This window comes from Oncorhynchus kisutch, linkage group LG14 (assembly GCF_002021735.2).
Source record: "Oncorhynchus kisutch isolate 150728-3 linkage group LG14, Okis_V2, whole genome shotgun sequence".
NCBI classification, from domain to species: Eukaryota; Metazoa; Chordata; class Actinopteri; order Salmoniformes; family Salmonidae; genus Oncorhynchus; species Oncorhynchus kisutch.
Genome location: NC_034187.2, coordinates 77703055 through 77720852, shown reverse-complemented (window position 1 = coordinate 77720852; position 17798 = coordinate 77703055). Strand labels below are relative to the sequence as shown.

Below are 17798 nucleotides of genomic sequence, written 5' to 3'. Positions count from 1 at the left end.
TCTCCCTCCCCTCTACTACCCCCCCCCCCCCCCTCCATCCCTCTCTCCCCTTTCTCTCCCTCAGTGAGTATCTGGAGGTGCACCAGACAGGGCTGGACAAACTCACCTCTCTGATGAAGGACATGAAGAGGAACTCCAGACTGGTGAGACAGGATGTGAGACAGGATGTCATCAACAACACTAACGCTAACTGTAGTATATGTCAATCCTAAATACATCATAGACCCTACACCAGGGATCATCATCTAGATTCAGCCACGGGCTGCTTTTTTCTTGAGAAGATGGTCAGGGGGCAGGAGCGTAATTACAAGTAATTTGTAGACTGCAAATTGACCGCACAAAGCCCAGACAGATATAATATTTGACTAAAACATAATTATTTAAAACCTTGTTTATATCACATATTATGTTATATGCGTTGTGCATGTTTTATTTGCATCTGTTATGCGTGGGAATACCTTGGGACAGATTTACAAAATGTAAATCATTTGGAGCTGATTTGCTGGGGTTTTATCAGTCTTTTATGTCCAACAAGGAAAAACTAAATACAAATAAAACAACTTTTGTTTTGAGGGGGACTAAAAATACAAATAAAATGACCTGCGAGCCGCCAGTTGGGGAACCCTGTCCTATACACTTCTATATAGCATAGTGGTTCTCAACCCTGTCCTATACACTTCTATGTAGCATAGTGGTTCTCAACCCTGTCCTATACACTTCTATATAGCATAGTGGTTCTCAACCCTGTCCTATACACTTCTATGTAGCATAGTGGTTCTCAACCCAGTCCTATACACTTCTATATAGCATAGTGGTTCTCAACCCTGTCCTATACACTTCTATATAGCATAGTGGTTCTCAACCCAGTCCTATACACTTCTATGTAGCATAGTGGTTCTCAGCCCAGTCCTATACACTTCTATGTAGCATAGTGGTTCTCAACCCTGTCCTATACACTTCTATGTAGCATAGTGGTTCTCAACCCAGTCCTATACACTTCTATGTAGCATAGTGGTTCTCAACCCAGTCCTATACACTTCTATGTAGCATAGTGGTTCTCAACCCTGTCCTATACACTTCTATGTAGCATAGTGGTTCTCAACCCTGTCCTATACACTTCTATGTAGCATAGTGGTTCTCAACCCAGTCCTATACACTTCTATGTAGCATAGTGGTTCTCAACCCTGTCCTATACACATCTATGTAGCATAGTGGTTCTCAACCCTGTCCTATACACATCTATGTAGCATAGTGGTTCTCAACCCAGTTCTATACACTTCTATGTAGCATAGTGGTTCTCAACCCTGTCCTATACACTTCTATGTAGCATAGTGGTTCTCAACCCAGTTCTATACACTTCTATGTAGCATAGTGGTTCTCAACCCTGTCCTATACACTTCTATGTAGCATAGTGGTTCTCAACCCTGTCCTATACACTTCTATGTAGCATAGTGGTTCTCAACCCTGTCCTATACACATCTATGTAGCATAGTGGTTCTCAACCCAGTTCTATACACTTCTATGTAGCATAGTGGTTCTCAACCCTGTCCTATACACTTCTATGTAGCATAGTGGTTCTCAACCCTGTCCTATACACTTCTATGTAGCATAGTGGTTCTCAACCCTGTCCTATACACTTCTATGTAGCATAGTGGTTCTCAACCCTGTCCTATACACTTCTATGTAGCATAGTGGTTCCCAACCCAGTCCTATACACTTCTATGTAGCATAGTGGTTCTCAACCCAGTCCTATACACTTCTATGTAGCATAGTGGTTCTCAACCCTGTCCTATACACTTCTATGTAGCATAGTGGTTCCCAACCCAGTCCTATACACTTCTATGTAGCATAGTGGTTCTCAACCCAGTCCTATACACTTCTATGTAGCATAGTGGTTCTCAACCCAGTCCTATACACTTCTATGTAGCATAGTGGTTCTCAACCCTGTCCTATACACATCTATGTAGCATAGTGGTTCTCAACCCAGTCCTATACACTTCTATGTAGCATAGTGGTTCTCAACCCTGTCCTATACACTTCTATGTAGCATAGTGGTTCTCAACCCTGTCCTATACACTTCTATGTAGCATAGTGGTTCTCAACCCTGTCCTATACACTTCTATGTAGCATAGTGGTTCTCAACCCTGTCCTATACACTTCTATGTAGCATAGTGGTTCTCAACCCAGTCCTATACACTTCTATGTAGCATAGTGGTTCCCAACCCAGTCCTATACACTTCTATGTAGCATAGTGGTTCTCAACCCAGTCCTATACACTTCTATGTAGCATAGTGGTTCTAAACCCAGTCCTATACACTTCTATGTAGCATAGTGGTTCTCAACCCAGTCCTATACACTTCTATGTAGCATAGTGGTTCCCAACCCAGTTCTATACACTTCTATGTAGCATAGTGGTTCTCAACCCAGTCCTATACACTTCTATGTAGCATAGTGGTTCTCAACCCAGTCCTATACACTTCTATGTAGCATAGTGGTTCTCAACCCAGTCCTATACACTTCTATGTAGCATAGTGGTTCCCAACCCAGTTCTATACACGTCTATGTAGCATAGTGGTTCCCAACCCAGTTCTATACACGTCTATGTAGCATAGTGGTTCTCAACCCTGTCCTATACACTTCTATGTAGCATTGTGGTTCTCAACCCAGTCCTCAGGGACCTACCTGCCGTTTCACATGTTGGATCTATCCAACCGCTAGCACATCTGATTAAGCTAGTCTACTATTCATCAAGCCATTGACTAGTGTACTGTTCATCAAGCCCTTGACTAGTCTACTATTCATCAAGCCCTTGAACTAGTCTACTGTTCATCAAGCCCTTGACTAGTCTACTATTCATCAAGCCCTTGACTAGTCTACTGTTCATCAAGCCCTTGACTAGTCTACTGTTCATCAAGCCCTTGACTAGTCTACTGTTCATCAAGCCCTTGACTAGTCTACTGTTCATCAAGCCCTTGACTAGTCTACTGTTCATCAAGCCCTTGACTAGTCTACTGTTCATCAAGCCCTTGACTAGTCTACTATTCATCAAGCCCTTGACTAGTCTACTATTCATCAAGCCCTTGACTAGTCTACTATTCATCAAGCCCTTGACTAGTCTACTGTTCATCAAGCCCTTGACTAGTCTACTATTCATCAAGCCCTTGACTAGTCTACTGTTCATCAAGCCCTTGACTAGTCTACTGTTCATCAAGCCCTTGACTAGTCTACTATTCATCAAGCCCTGACTAGTCTACTGTTCATCAAGCCCTTGACTAGTCTACTATTCATCAAGCCCTTGACTAGTCTACTGTTCATCAAGCCCTTGACTAGTCTACTATTCATCAAGCCCTTGACTAGTCTACTATTCATCAAGCCCTTGACTAGTCTACTATTCATCAAGCCCTTGACTAGTCTACTATTCATCAAGCCCTTGACTAGTCTACTATTCATCAAGCCCTTGACTAGTCTACTGTTCATCAAGCCCTTGACTAGTCTACTGTTCATCAAGCCCTTGACTAGTCTACTGTTCATCAAGCCCTTGACTAGTCTACTATTCATCAAGCCCTTGACTAGTCTACTATTCATCAAGCCCTTGACTAGTCTACTGTTCATCAAGCCCTCTTGACTAGTCTACTGTTCATCAAGCCCTTGACTAGTCTACTGTTCATCAAGCCCTTGACTAGTCTACTATTCATCAAGCCCTTGACTAGTCTACTGTTCATCAAGCCCTTGACTAGTCTACTATTCATCAAGCCCTTGACTAGTCTACTGTTCATCAAGCCCTTGACTAGTCTACTATTCATCAAGCCCTTGACTAGTCTACTATTCATCAAGCCCTTGACTAGTCTACTATTCATCAAGCCCTTGACTAGTCTACTATTCATCAAGCCCTTGACTAGTCTACTATTCATCAAGCCCTTGACTAGTCTACTATTCATCAAGCCCTTGACTAGTCTACTATTCATCAAGCCCTTGACTAGTCTACTGTTCATCAAGCCCTTGACTAGTCTACTGTTCATCAAGCCCTTGACTAGTCTACTGTTCATCAAGCCCTTGACTAGTCTACTATTCATCAAGCCCTTGACTAGTCTACTATTCATCAAGCCCTTGACTAGTCTACTATTCATCAAGCCCTTGACTAGTCTACTGTTCATCAAGCCCTTGACTAGTCTACTATTCATCAAGCCCTTGACTAGTCTACTATTCATCAAGCCCTTGACTAGTCTACTGTTCATGAAGCCCTTGACTAGTCTACTATTCATCAAGCCCTTGACTAGTCTACTGTTCATCAAGCCCTTGACCAGTCTACTATTCACCAAGCCCTTGACTAGTCTACTATTCACCAAGCCCTTGACCAGTCTACTGTTCACCAAGCCCTTGACTAGTCTACTATTCATCAATCCCTTGACTAGTCTACTATTCATCAAGCCCTTGACTAGTCTACTATTCACCAAGCCCTTGACTAGTCTACTATTCATCAATCCCTTGACTAGTCTACTATTCATCAAGCCCTTGACTAGTCTACTATTCATCAAGCCCTTGACTAGTCTACTATTCATCAAGCCCTTGACTAGTCTACTGTTCATCAAGCCCTTGACTAGTCTACTGTTCATGAAGCCCTTGACTAGTCTACTATTCATCAAGCCCTTGACTAGTCTACTGTTCATCAAGCCCTTGACCAGTCTACTGTTCATCAAGCCCTTGACCAGTCTACTGTTCATCAAGTCCTTGACTAGTCTACTATTTATCAAGCCCTTGAACTAGTCTACTGTTCAACTAGCCCTTGACTAGTCTACTATTCATCAAGCCCTTGAACTAGTCTACTATTCATCAAGCCCTTGAATTCGTCTACTTTTCATCAAGCCCTCTGCTAGTTTACTATTCATCAAGCCCTCTGCTAGTCTACTATTCATCAAGCCCTTGGCTAGTCTACTATTCATCAAGCCCTCTGCTAGTTTACTATTCATCAAGCCCTTGACTAGTTTACTATTCATCAAGCCCTCTGCTAGTTTACTATTCATCAAGCCCTCTGCTAGTCTACTATTCATCAAGCCCTTGATTATATGAATCAGATGTGCTAGTGTTGGGATCGGATATGGGTAACGCTAGTCCCAGAGGCCTGGGTTGATTAACACTGCTAGTGTTGGGATCCGATATCAGAAACGGTAGTCCCAGAGGCCTGGGTTGATTAACACTGCTAGTGTTGGGATCGGATATGGGTAACGGTAGTCCCAGAGGACTGGGTTGATTAACACTGCTAGTGTTGGGATCCAATATGAGAAACGGTAGTCCCAGAGGCCTGGGTTGATTAACACTGCTAGTGTTGGGATCCAATATGAGAAACGGTAGTCCCAGAGGCCTGGGTTGATTAACACTGCTAGTGTTGGGATCCAATATGAGAAACGGTAGTCCCAGAGGCCTGGGTTGATTAACACTGCTAGTGTTGGGATCCAATATGAGAAACGGTAGTCCCAGAGGCCTGGGTTGATTAACACTGCTAGCGAACCTCATGTCTCCTCATTCTAATGAGTCTGATGATAATGTTGTTAATGATAATGGTGTTGTTTCATCATCGTGACATTTCACATAAGATGCCTCTCACCTGGGTTCTGAAGCTGGTAGCTACTACACTAGTCACAGAACAAACACATTTCAGCTCTTCTAACTGAAGACAGCTTCTCCATGAGAGGAGGCTGTTTTAATCGAAATCATATTCCTTTTGATGTCAGACAACCTCAATATGCTTCGCGTTTAATTGTGTAGACGTGAGCTGTGCCTCCATATACTGTGCAGTAACTAACGTGTGTGTGTGTGTGCGTTTTTTCCCCCCAGGGAGTCCTGTATGACCTTGACAAGGTGAGTGAGTGGAGGGTAGGGCCTGCCTAACCTTTCTGTCAGAGTGGGGATGGGGTGGATCTTTGAAGTGTGTGTTTACATTTAATGAAGTTCCCTGCCAGGTAAAGTCAGAGGAGGGATTAGATTACCGTACCATAGGCTCCTCTCAGCTGAAAGTCTAACCTCTTTGATCATGTTACCTTCTGTTTTAACTGCTGTCATGGTTTAGAGGCGTAGATGCGTGATTTACTGACAATATCTTCTCTTGTCACAACACATTTTAACTCTAGCTTGTTCTATTTCTGTCTGCAGCAAATCAAAACCATCGAGAGATACATGAGGCGGTTGGAGTTTCACATGAGCAAGGTATTTCCATACTAGCAGAGCAGACTGTGTTCCTGCACTGCCTTGGATAGATGCTGCTGTAGCCCAATCTGTGAGCCAGCATACTGAGTGAAAACCCTTCCATCTGAGAGCCTTACGAGAGCATGAAGTGCTTCAGAGAGGGTTAAAACTGTGCCCTCTCCCGTCCACTTTTCCTCCTCTCTTTGTGCCCTCTGTGCCACCCCCACATGCCAGCACACTCCGTGACAGCTCAGCCAGCCACCCCACGCACTAGCAACAGCAGCTAATGAGTGTTGCTATGGACCCTTCCATCAAAGCTGAACCATACTCTCCAACCATCAACCAGTGTTGTGGATAGATTGTCAGTGTTGTGGACACCGCCCTTAATGTCAACTACTCTGGTTTGACCTTTTGACCTCTGAGGTCTCAAATGTATTTTCTGAGAGCAAAGGCCTTGAGCACACACACACACACACACACACACACACACACGTCCTTTAATGTTAATCGGCCTGCACCTCTGAGTCCCTCTGGCTGTACTCCTTTTTGCGGTTGCCAGATTGGGTAGAATTCTCCCTTGCCGTGTCCCTATTGTTGCCAGATTGGGTAGAATTCTCCCTTGCCGTGTCCCTATTGTTGCCAGATGGGGTAGAATTCTCCCCTGCCGTGTCCCTATTGTTGCCAGATTGGGTGGAATTTTCCCATGCCGTGTCCCTATTGTTGCCAGATTGGGTAGAATTCTTCCTTGACGTGTCCCTATTGTTGCCAAATTGGGTAGAATTCTCCACTGCCGTGTCCCTATTGTTGCCAAATTGGGTAGAATTCTCCACTGCCGTGTCCCTATTGTTGCCAGTTTGGGTAAAATTCTCCCTTGCCATGTCCCTATTGTTGCCAGATTGGGTGGAATTTTCCCATGCCGTGTCCCTGTTGTTGCCATATTGGGTGGCATCCCTATCATGTACCGTCTGATTCTCTATGGTTCCTCTCCAGTAGCCCTGCTGTGTGTCCAACCTCCAGACGAACACCAGTCAACCACTGCACAACACACAAACCAAAAACAGCTCCTGTGCCAAAGGTAACCATGGAAACAGAGACGTTGGCTTTAAGGTTTCTGAAGAGCCAATTATAGTGTGACGTTAAATCTTTTTACACACACTCCTCTATCTACACAATCAGCAACAGGTTTTTGAACTCTGTGTACTTCCAACTTTTGAAAAAGCAGAAGGTATCTCTTCTTTCATTACTTCAGATGAGGCCTTTCAACAGAGGTGTGCTGCCTGCGTGATTCATTGGTGTTGAGCGCTACCATTTTCTGCTGTTTTGTTGTCCCTCACACCTAGCATTGTTACACCTAGCAATGTTCTCCTCCATTCATTAATCATTTGGCCCTCTGTGAACGGTAAACTGTATGAGAATTGTATGAATTTAATAAGAAGTGCTTTCTACACAAAAATTACACATTGTCATTGCTAGTGATGAATGAACTAAATTTGGAGTTACGAGAGAACTGGGGGGTTTTCTGAATAAGAACAACACAAACATTTCTCATATACAGTGTTGTCCAACGTTGTAAGACGACTTTGTTGTATTTTTAAAAAATTTGACAGCATTGTATTATTAATTGGACAAGGGACAATGCATGCTAGAAGCATGAGTGTTCTAAAGTAGGCAGCCAGCTGATGCCTAGCTCTGGGTGGCGGATTGCTGACACGCACACACACACACACACACACACACACACACACACACACACACACACACACACACACACACACACACACACAAGCCCAGCCCAGCCGTCAGCAGATAGCTATCTACTGAGATCAATGTGAGTAAAGAACTCCGCTAGGAGAATCACCAGACGGACTGACTGCCCTATGAAACACTGATGATGTCAGGGAATTACATCTACAGCCTACCTCATCATTTAATCTACATCCACAGCCTACCTCATCATTTAATCTACATCCACAGCCTACCTCATCATTTAAATCTACATCCACAGCCTACCTCATCATTTAAATCTACATCCACAGCCTACCTCATCATTTAATCTACATCCACAGCCTACCTCATCATTTAATCTACATCCACAGCCTACCTCATCATTTAATCTACATCCACAGCCTACCTCATCATTTAATCTACATCCACAGCCTACCTCATCATTTAAATCTACATCCACAGCCTACCTCATCATTTAATCTACATCCACAGCCTACCTCATCATTTAATCTACATCCACAGCCTACCTCATCATTTAATCTACATCCACAGCCTACCTCATCATTTAATCTACATCCACAGCCTACCTCATCATTTAAATCTACATCTACAGCCTACCTCATTATTTAATCTACATCCACAGCCTACATTATTTAATCTACATCCACAGCCTACCTCATTTAAATTTACATCCACAGCCTACTTCATCATTAAATCTACATCCACAGCCTACCTCATCATTAAATCTACATCCACAGACTACCTCATCATTAAATCTACATTCACAGCCTACCTCATCTTTAAATCTACATCTACAGCCTACTTCATCATTAAATCTACATCTACAGCCTACCTCATCATTTAAATCTACATCTACAGCCTACTTCATCTTTAAATCTACATCTGCAGCCTACCTCATCATTAAAGCTACATCCGCAGCCTACCTCATCATTTAAATCTACATCCGCAGCCTACTTCATCATTTAAATCTACATCCGCAGCCTACTTCATCATTAAATCTACATCCGCAGCCTACCTCATCATTAAATCTACATCCACAGCCTACCTCATCATTAAATCTACATTAAATCTACATCCGCAGCCTACCTCATCATTTAAATCTACATCCGCAGCCTACTTCATCATTAAATCTACATCCACAGCCTACCTCATCATTAAATCTACATTAAATCTACATCCGCAGCCTACCTCATCATTTAAATCTACATCCGCAGCCTACTTCATCATTAAATCTACATCCACAGCCTACCTCATCATTAAATCTACATCCACAGCCTACCTCATCATTAAATCTACATCCACAGCTGATTGATCTCATTAGATCACAGGCAGAAAAGGAGTTCAAATTAAATACACATTTAAGTGTTGTGTTGCTCCATATGTTCATTTTCCTTAAACTCTATAGATGGTTAAAGGGAAAATCAACTCAAAATTCTATCTATTTGTTATTTTTGTCATTAGTCCACTGTTGATATAATCCCAAAATGTATTACATTTCAGCAGTTTCTCACCATCAGGATGACTTGGCCAGTGACACTGCTTCTTAACAGTCCCAATATCTTGAAAAGTTGACTGCTGACATGCAAAACACTGTGAGACTATGTCAACAGTGGACTAATGAAAACAATACCAAAATATAGTTTTTTTTGTGGATTTTCACTTTAATGTTTTCTAACAGCATGCTCATTATCAGTTGGTCAAGTTGTCAACACACATGTGATGTGAGCCCTTGTGTGTCAGCCTAACGGTGCAGGACTATAATCTCAGCAGTAACAGTGATACAGAGAGCTTTGCAATACACACACACACACACACACAGTGTGTGTACACAGCACAGTGTACACACACCACCCGCGGCGGGTGTTGACAGGAAGTAGCGCAGGTGTGTGTGTGTGTGTGTGTGTGTGTGTGTGTGTGTGTGTGTGTGTGTGTGACTGACTGTGTGTGACTGACTGTGTGTGTGACTGACTGTGTGTGTCACTGTGTGTGTGTCACTGTGTGTGTGTGTCACTGTGTGTGCGTGTGTGTGTGTAATTGCTCTTGGACTAAGACCTACCCAGTTGGAGACAGAATGGCCCCCCTCAGGGTGCCTTGGTACCAGGAGGTACTAAACCATTGCCTATCAGAGATGAGAGGCTGTGAATGACGCACAACCATCCCTGTGTCCTTTCTTCAACACACCAGGCAGTCCAAAGTGATGCCTGCCCTGTCTGCAGATGAGAAGTGTAATTGGGGAGCAGGTGGTATGAATCAGCCCTGTGATGTTGCCTTGCTTAGATGTGTGTGTGCGTGTGTGTGTTTGTGTGTGTGCGTGCTTGTGTCTGCTCACCGGTACTGCCTAGCCCTCATTAGAGCGATGAGGGCAAGATATTGAAGGCCAGAAAAGCTGGGACTTCCAGGCACCTCCTATTCTCTTTTAGTATGTGTGTGTCTGTATTTGTTAGTGTGTGTGAGGACTACATCACTGGTCAGTTTGATGTCGTGGTGTCTCTGTCCCCCTGTCACCCAACACATGCCCCCTCCTCCACAGACAGAGTCCTGTGCCACATGGCACCGAGCTACCTCAGACAGAGGCCTGTGCCACATGGCACCGAGCTACCTCAGACAGCCTGGCCTGTGCCACATGGCCCCGAGCTACCTCAGACAGCCTGGCCTGTGCCACATGGCCCCGAGCTACCTCAGACAGCCTGGCCTGTGCCACATGGCCCCGAGCTACCTCAGACAGAGGCCTGTGCCACATGGCCCCGAGCTACCTCAGACAGCCTGGCCTGTGCCACATGGCCCCGAGCTACCTCAGACAGAGGCCTGTGCCACATGGCCCCGAGCTACCTCAGACAGAGGCCTGTGCCACATGGCCCCGAGCTACCTCCGACAGAGGCCTGTGCCACATGGCCCCGAGCTACCTCAGACAGAGGCCTGTGCCACATGGCACCGAGCTACCTCAGACAGCCTGGCCTGGAACAGCCCCTCCTCCCTTGGAGTTGGCTTATTCATTAATAAACTGTTTCTCACAGACAGACACACTATTTGCATATAGAGGGTCACACTTTAAATGAAATTATACTTTTAAAGTCTTTAATAAGAAATTATTCATGAGAAAATGTCATGCGTGAAGGTTATGCCAATGCACATGAGATGCAGTTGTCTAATAATTTATTGAGCGTTTTATAGATATTATTATACATTATCTAGGTGAAATTCTGTTCCCTATGATGCTAGTAGTTCAGGTCCCTCAAGTTGTCTGTCTGTTTGTTTGGGATCCGGGCCTATCCGCCTGTTCTCTGATCGTCCCCTCCCCTCAGGGAGTAGTACATGAGGTGGCTGCAGGCCTTATCTCTGCTAGTCCCTGGTCTAATGTAGAGAGGAAGAGTAGATCCACACTCAGATGATAAACACAACGTACAGTGCCTTGCGAAAGTATTCGGCCCCCTTGAACTTTGCGACCTTTTGCCACATTTCAGGCTTCAAACATAAAGATATAAAACTGTATTTTTTGTGAAGAATCAACAACAAGTGGGACACAATCATGAAGTGGAACGACATTTATTGGATATTTCAAACTTTTTTAACAAATCAAAAACTGAAATATTGGGCGTGCAAAATTATTCAGCCCCCTTAAGTTAATACTTTGTAGCGCCACCTTATGCTGCGATTACAGCTGTATTTTATTTATTTATTTCACCTTTATTTAACCAGGTAGGCTAGTTGAGAACACCTTTATTTAACCAGGTAGGCTAGTTGAGAACACCTTTATTTAACCAGGTAGGCTAGTTGAGAACACCTTTATTTAACCAGGTAGGCTAGTTGAGAACACCTTTATTTAACCAGGTAGGCTAGTTGAGAACACCTTTATTTAACCAGGTAGGCTAGTTGAGAACACCTTTATTTAACCAGGTAGGCTAGTTGAGAACACCTTTATTTAACCAGGTAGGCTAGTTGAGAACACCTTTATTTAACCAGGTAGGCTAGTTGAGAACACCTTTATTTAACCAGGTAGGCTAGTTGAGAACACCTTTATTTAACCAGGTAGGCTAGTTGAGAACACCTTTATTTAACCAGGTAGGCTAGTTGAGAACACCTTTATTTAACCAGGTAGGCTAGTTGAGAACACCTTTATTTAACCAGGTAGGCTAGTTGAGAACACCTTTATTTAACCAGGTAGGCTAGTTGAGAACAAGTTCTCATTTGCAACTGCGACCTGGCCAAGATAAAGCATAGCAGTGTGAGCAGACAACAAAGAGTTACACATGGAGTAAACAATTAACAAGTCAATAACACAGTAGAAACCAAAGGGGGAGTCTATATACAATGTGTGCAAATGGCATGAGGAGGTAGGCAAATAATTACAATTTTGCAGATTAACACTGGAGTGATGAATGATCAGATGTTCATGTACAGGTAGAGATATTGGTGTGCAATAGAGCAGAAAAGTAAATAAATAAAAACAGTATGGGGATGAGGTAGGTGAAAAAGGGTGGGCTATTTACCAATAGACTATGTACAGCTGCAGCGATCGGTTAGCTGCTCAGATAGCTGATGTTTGAAGTTGGTGAGGGAGATAAAAGTCTCCAACTTCAGCGATTTTTGCAATTCGTTCCAGTCACAGGCAGCAGAGTACTGGAACGAAAGGCGGCCAAATGAGGTGTTGGCTTTAGGGATGATCAGTGAGATACACCTGCTGGAGCGCGTGCTACGGATGGGTGTTGCCATCGTGACCAGTGAGCTGAGATAAGGCGGAGCTTTACCTAGCATGGACTTGTAGATGACCTGGAGCCAGTGGGTCTGGCGACGAATATGTAGCGAGGGCCAGCCGACTAGAGCATACAAGTCGCAGTGGTGGGTGGTATAAGGTGCTTTAGTGACAAAACGGATGGCACTGTGATAGACTGCATCCAGTTTGCTGAGTAGAGTGTTGGAAGCCATTTTGTAGATGACATCGCCGAAGTCGAGGATCGGTAGGATAGTCAGTTTTACTAGGGTAAGCTTGGCGGCGTGAGTGAAGGAGGCTTTGTTGCGGAATAGAAAGCCGACTCTTGATTTGATTTTCGATTGGAGATGTTTGATATGAGTCTGGAAGGAGAGTTTGCAGTCTAGCCAGACACCTAGGTACTTATAGACGTCCACATATTCTAGGTCGGAACCATCCAGGGTGGTGATGCTAGTCGGGCATGCGGGTGCAGGCAGCGACCGGTTGAAAAGCATGCATTTGGTTTTACTAGCGTTTAAGAGCAGTTGGAGGCCACGGAAGGAGTGTTGTATGGCATTGAAGCTTGTTTGGAGGTTAGATAGCACAGTGTTCAAAGATGGGCCGAAAGTATATAGAATGGTGTCGTCTGCGTAGAGGTGGATCAGGGAATCGCCCGCAGCAAGAGCAACATCATTGATATAGACAGAGAAAAGAGTCGGCCCGAGAATTGAACCCTGTGGCACCCCCATAGAGACTGCCAGAGGACCAGACAGCATGCCCTCCGATTTGACGCACTGAACTCTGTCTGCAAAGTAATTGGTGAACCAGGCAAGGCAGTCATCCGAAAAACCGAGGCTCCTGAGTCTGCCGATAAGAATATGGTGATTGACAGAGTCGAAAGCCTTGGCAAGGTCGATGAAGACGGCTGCACAGTACTGTCTTTTATCGATGGCGGTTATGATATCGTTGAGTACCTTGAGTGTGGCTGAGGTGCACCCATGACCGGCTCGGAAACCAGATTGCACAGCGGAGAAGGTGCGGTGGGATTCGAGATGGTCAGTGACCTGTTTGTTGACTTGGCTTTCGAAGACCTTAGATAGGCAGGGCAGGATGGATATAGGTCTGTAACAGTTTGGGTCCAGGGTGTCTCCCCCTTTGAAGAGGGGGATGACTGCGGCAGCTTTCCAATCCTTGGGGATCTCAGACGATATGAAAGAGAGGTTGAACAGGCTGGTAATAGGGGTTGCGACAATGGTGGCAGATAGTTTCAGAAATAGAGGGTCCAGATTGTCAAGCCCAGCTGATTTGTACGGGTCCAGGTTTTGCAGCTCTTTCAGAACATCTGCTATCTGGATTTGGTTAAAGGAGAACCTGGAGAGGCTTGGGCGAGGAGCTGCGGGGGGGGCGGAGCTGTTGGCCGAGGTTGAAGTAGCCAGGCGGAAGGCATGGCCAGCCGTTGAGAAATGCTTATTGAAGTTTTCGATAATCATGGATTTATCAGTGGTGACCGTGTTATCTAGCCTCAGTGCAGTGGGCAGCTGGGAGGAGGTGCTCTTGTTCTCCATGGACTTCACGGTGTCCCAGAACTTTTTGGAGTTGGAGCTACAGGATGCAAACTTCTGCCTGAAGAAGCTGGCCTTAGCTTTCCTGACTGACTGCGTGTATTGGTTCCGGACTTCCCTGAACAGTTGCATATCACGGGGACTATTCGATGCTATTGCAGTCCGCCACAGGATGTTTTTGTGCTGGTCGAGGGCAGTCAGGTCTGGGGTGAACCAAGGGCTGTATCTGTTCTTAGTTCGGCATTTTTTGAACGGAGCATGCTTATCTAAAATGGTGAGGAAGTTACTTTTAAAGAATGACCAGGCATCCTCAACTGACGGGATGAGGTCAATGTCCTTCCAGGATACCCGGGCCAGGTCGATTAGAAAGGCCTGCTCACAGAAGTGTTTTAGGGAGCGTTTGACAGTGATGAGGGGTGGTCGTTTGACTGCGGCTCCGTAGCGGATACAGGCAATGAGGCAGTGATCGCTGAGATCCTGGTTGAAGACAGCGGAGGTGTATTTGGAGGGCCAGTTGGTCAGGATGATGTCTGTGAGGGGGCCCTTGTTTACAGAGTTAGGGTTGTACCTGGTGGGTTCCTTGATGATTTGTGTGAGATTGAGGGCATCTAGCTTAGATTGTAGGACTGGCGGGGTGTTAAGCATATCCCAGTTTAGGTCACCTAACAGAACAAACTCTGAAGCTAGATGGGGAGCGATCAATTCACAAATGGTGTCCAGGGCACAGCTGGGAGCTGAGGGGGGTCGGTAGCAGGCGGCAACCGTGAGAGACTTATTTCTGGAGAGAGTAATTTTCTAAATTAGTAGTTCGAACTGTTTGGGTATGGACCTGGAAAGTATGACATTACTTTGCAGGCTATCTCTGCAGTAAACTGCAACTCCTCCCCCTTTGGCAGTTCTATCTTGACGGAAGATGTTATAGTTGGGTATGGAAATCTCTGAATTTTTGGTGGCCTTCCTGAGCCAGGATTCAGACACAGCAAGGACATCAGGGTTAGCAGAGTGTGCTAAAGCAGTGAGTAAAACAAACTTAGGGAGGAGGCTTCTGATGTTGACATGCATGAAACCAAGGCTTTTTCGATCACAGAAGTCAACAAATGAGGGTGCCTGGGGACATGCAGGGCCTGGGTTTACCTCCACATCACCCGCGGAACAGAGAAGGAGTAGTATGAGGGTGCGGCTAAAGGCTATCAAAACTGGTCGCCTAGAGCGTTGGGGACAGAGAATAAGAGGAGCAGGTTTCTGGGCATGGTAGAATATATTCAGGGCATAATGCGCAGACAGGGGTATGGTGGGGTGCGGGTACAGTGGAGGTAAGCCCAGGCACTGGGTGATGATGAGAGAGGTTGTATCTCTGGACATGCTGGTAGTAATGGGTGAGGTCATCGCATGTGTGGGAGGTGGGACAAAGGAGTTATCAGGGGCATTTGAACACCTGGATATGTTTATTTTTGAACCATTCCATTGTAGATTTTGCTTTATGTTTTGTCTTGTTGGAAGACAAATCTCCATCCCAGTCTCAGGTCTTTTGCAGACTCCATCAGGTTTTCTTCCAGAATGGTCCTGTATTTGGCTCCATCCATCTTCCCATCAATTTTAGCCAACTTCCCTGTCCCTGCTGAAGAAAAGCAGGCCCAAACCATGATGCTGCCACCACCATGTTTGACAGTGGGGATGGTGTGTTCAGGGTGATGGCCTGTGTTGCTTTTACGCCAAACATAACGTTTTGCATTGTTGCCAAAAAGTTCAATTTTGGTTTCATCTGACCAGAGCACCTTCTTCCACATGTTTGGTGTCTCCCAGGTGGCTTGTGGCAAACTTTAAATGACACTTTTTATGGATATCTTTAAGAAATGGCTTTCTTCTTGCCACTCTTCCATTAAGGCCAGATTTGTGCAATATACGACTGATTGTTGTCGTATGGACAGAGTCTCCCACCTCAGCTGTAGATCTCTGCCGTTCATCCAGAGTGATCATGGGCCTCTTGGCTGCATCTCTGATCAGTCTTCTCCTTGTATGAGCTGAAAGTTTAGAGGGACGGCCAGGTCTTGGTAGATTTGCAGTGGTCTGATACTCCTTCCATTTCAATATTATCGCTTGCACAGTGCTCCTTTGGATGTTTAAAGCTTGGGAAATCTTTTTGTATCCAAATCCGGCTTTAAACTTCTTCACAACAGTATCTCGGACCTGCCTGGTGTGTTCCTTGTTCTTCATGATGCTCTCTGCGCTTTTAACGGACCTCTGAGACTATCACAGTGCAGGTGCATTTATATGGAGACTTGATTACACACAGGTGGATTGTATTTATCATCATTAGTCATTTAGGTCAACATTGGATCATTCAGAGATCCTCACTGAACTTCTGGAGAGAGTTTGCTGCACTGAAAGTAAAGGGGCTGAATAATTTTGCACGCCCAATTTTTCAGTTTTTGATTTGTTAAAAAAGTTTTCAATATCCAATAAATGTTGTTCCACTTCATAATTGTGTCCCACTTGTTGTTGATTCTTCACAAAAAAATACAGTTTTATATCTTTATGTTTGGACCCTGAAATGTGGCAAAAGGTCGCAAAGTTCAAGGAGGCCGAATACTGTCGCAAGGCACTGTAAGAGGATTTCCTTTATGACATGCAGGTCAACTTATGTGTGTGATACATTAGAATTATATTTTGGTTTGGATGTTGGTTGGTTAAAGACATATTCTCTGGGTCATCTCTGGGTCATCTCTGAGTCCTCTCTCTTTCTTGATGATGTTTGGTGTTTGTTTGTGAGTTAAATCTACTTTTAGTGAGTTCTTCTTTAAACCTAAGAGGACGAAAGCCACAGAAGATTAAAGACACACTTGTGAATAGAGCTCGTCCCTCTATTGCTAGCTGTGTGTGTGTGTGTGTGTGTGTGTGTGTGTGTGTGTGTGTGTGTGTGTGTGTGTGTGTGTGTGTGTGCGCATGCGCGTGTGCGCATGCGTGTGTGTGTGTGTGCATGCGTGTGTGCATGCGTGTGTGCGTGCGTGTGTGTGCGTGCGCGTGTGTGTGTGCGTGCGCGCGTGTGTGTGTGCATGCACGTGTGCGTGTGTGTGTGTGCGTGCGCGCGCGCGTGTGTGTGTGCGTGCCTGCCAGCCTGCCTCAGCTGCTGTTGCAGTGTGTGTTTACGTGTGTGTGTGCGTGCGCGTGCGTGCGCGTGTGCGTGCGCATGTGTGTGTGCGTGCCTGCCAGCCTGCCTCAGCTGCTGTTGCAGTGTGTGTTTACGTGTGTGTGTGTGTGTGTGTGGGTGTGTGTGCATGCGCGTGTGTGTGTGCCTGCCTGCCAGCCTGCCTCAGCTGCTGTTGCACAGTGTGTGTTTCCGTGGGTGTGTGTCCCTCTCTCAGGGTGTGAGCAGTGGAGCCCACAGAATGTGTTGTTTCCTTATTCAGCCCAACACAGTGTTTTCACTACAGTCTCCATTTAGAACAGCCTGCCCAGTCACCCTGTCCTTTCCTTATTCAGCCCAACACAGTGTTTTCACTACAGTCTCCATGTAGAACAGCCTGCCCAGTCACCCTGTCCTTCATTTCCTGGGGCGATGGGTGAGGGGAGGAGGGTGACACTTAGAGCTACATCCTCAGGCCCAGAAATATGGTGATACGTTA

The 17798-nt window shown here is 45.2% G+C and overlaps 1 protein-coding gene across 2 annotated transcripts in view; it reads left to right on the top strand.

The window, feature by feature from the left end:
- The window catches only part of LOC109904376 (rho family-interacting cell polarization regulator 2), an 85263-nt gene that overhangs the window by 32568 nt on the left and 34897 nt on the right, over nt 1–17798 (top strand). For both annotated transcript variants that reach the window (XM_031788992.1, XM_031788991.1), the window contains exons 4-6: nt 65–143; nt 5833–5856; nt 6148–6201. In XM_031788992.1, coding sequence (XP_031644852.1) covers nt 65–143; nt 5833–5856; nt 6148–6201 — 157 coding nt within the window. The remainder of the gene's footprint in view (nt 1–64; nt 144–5832; nt 5857–6147; nt 6202–17798) is intronic.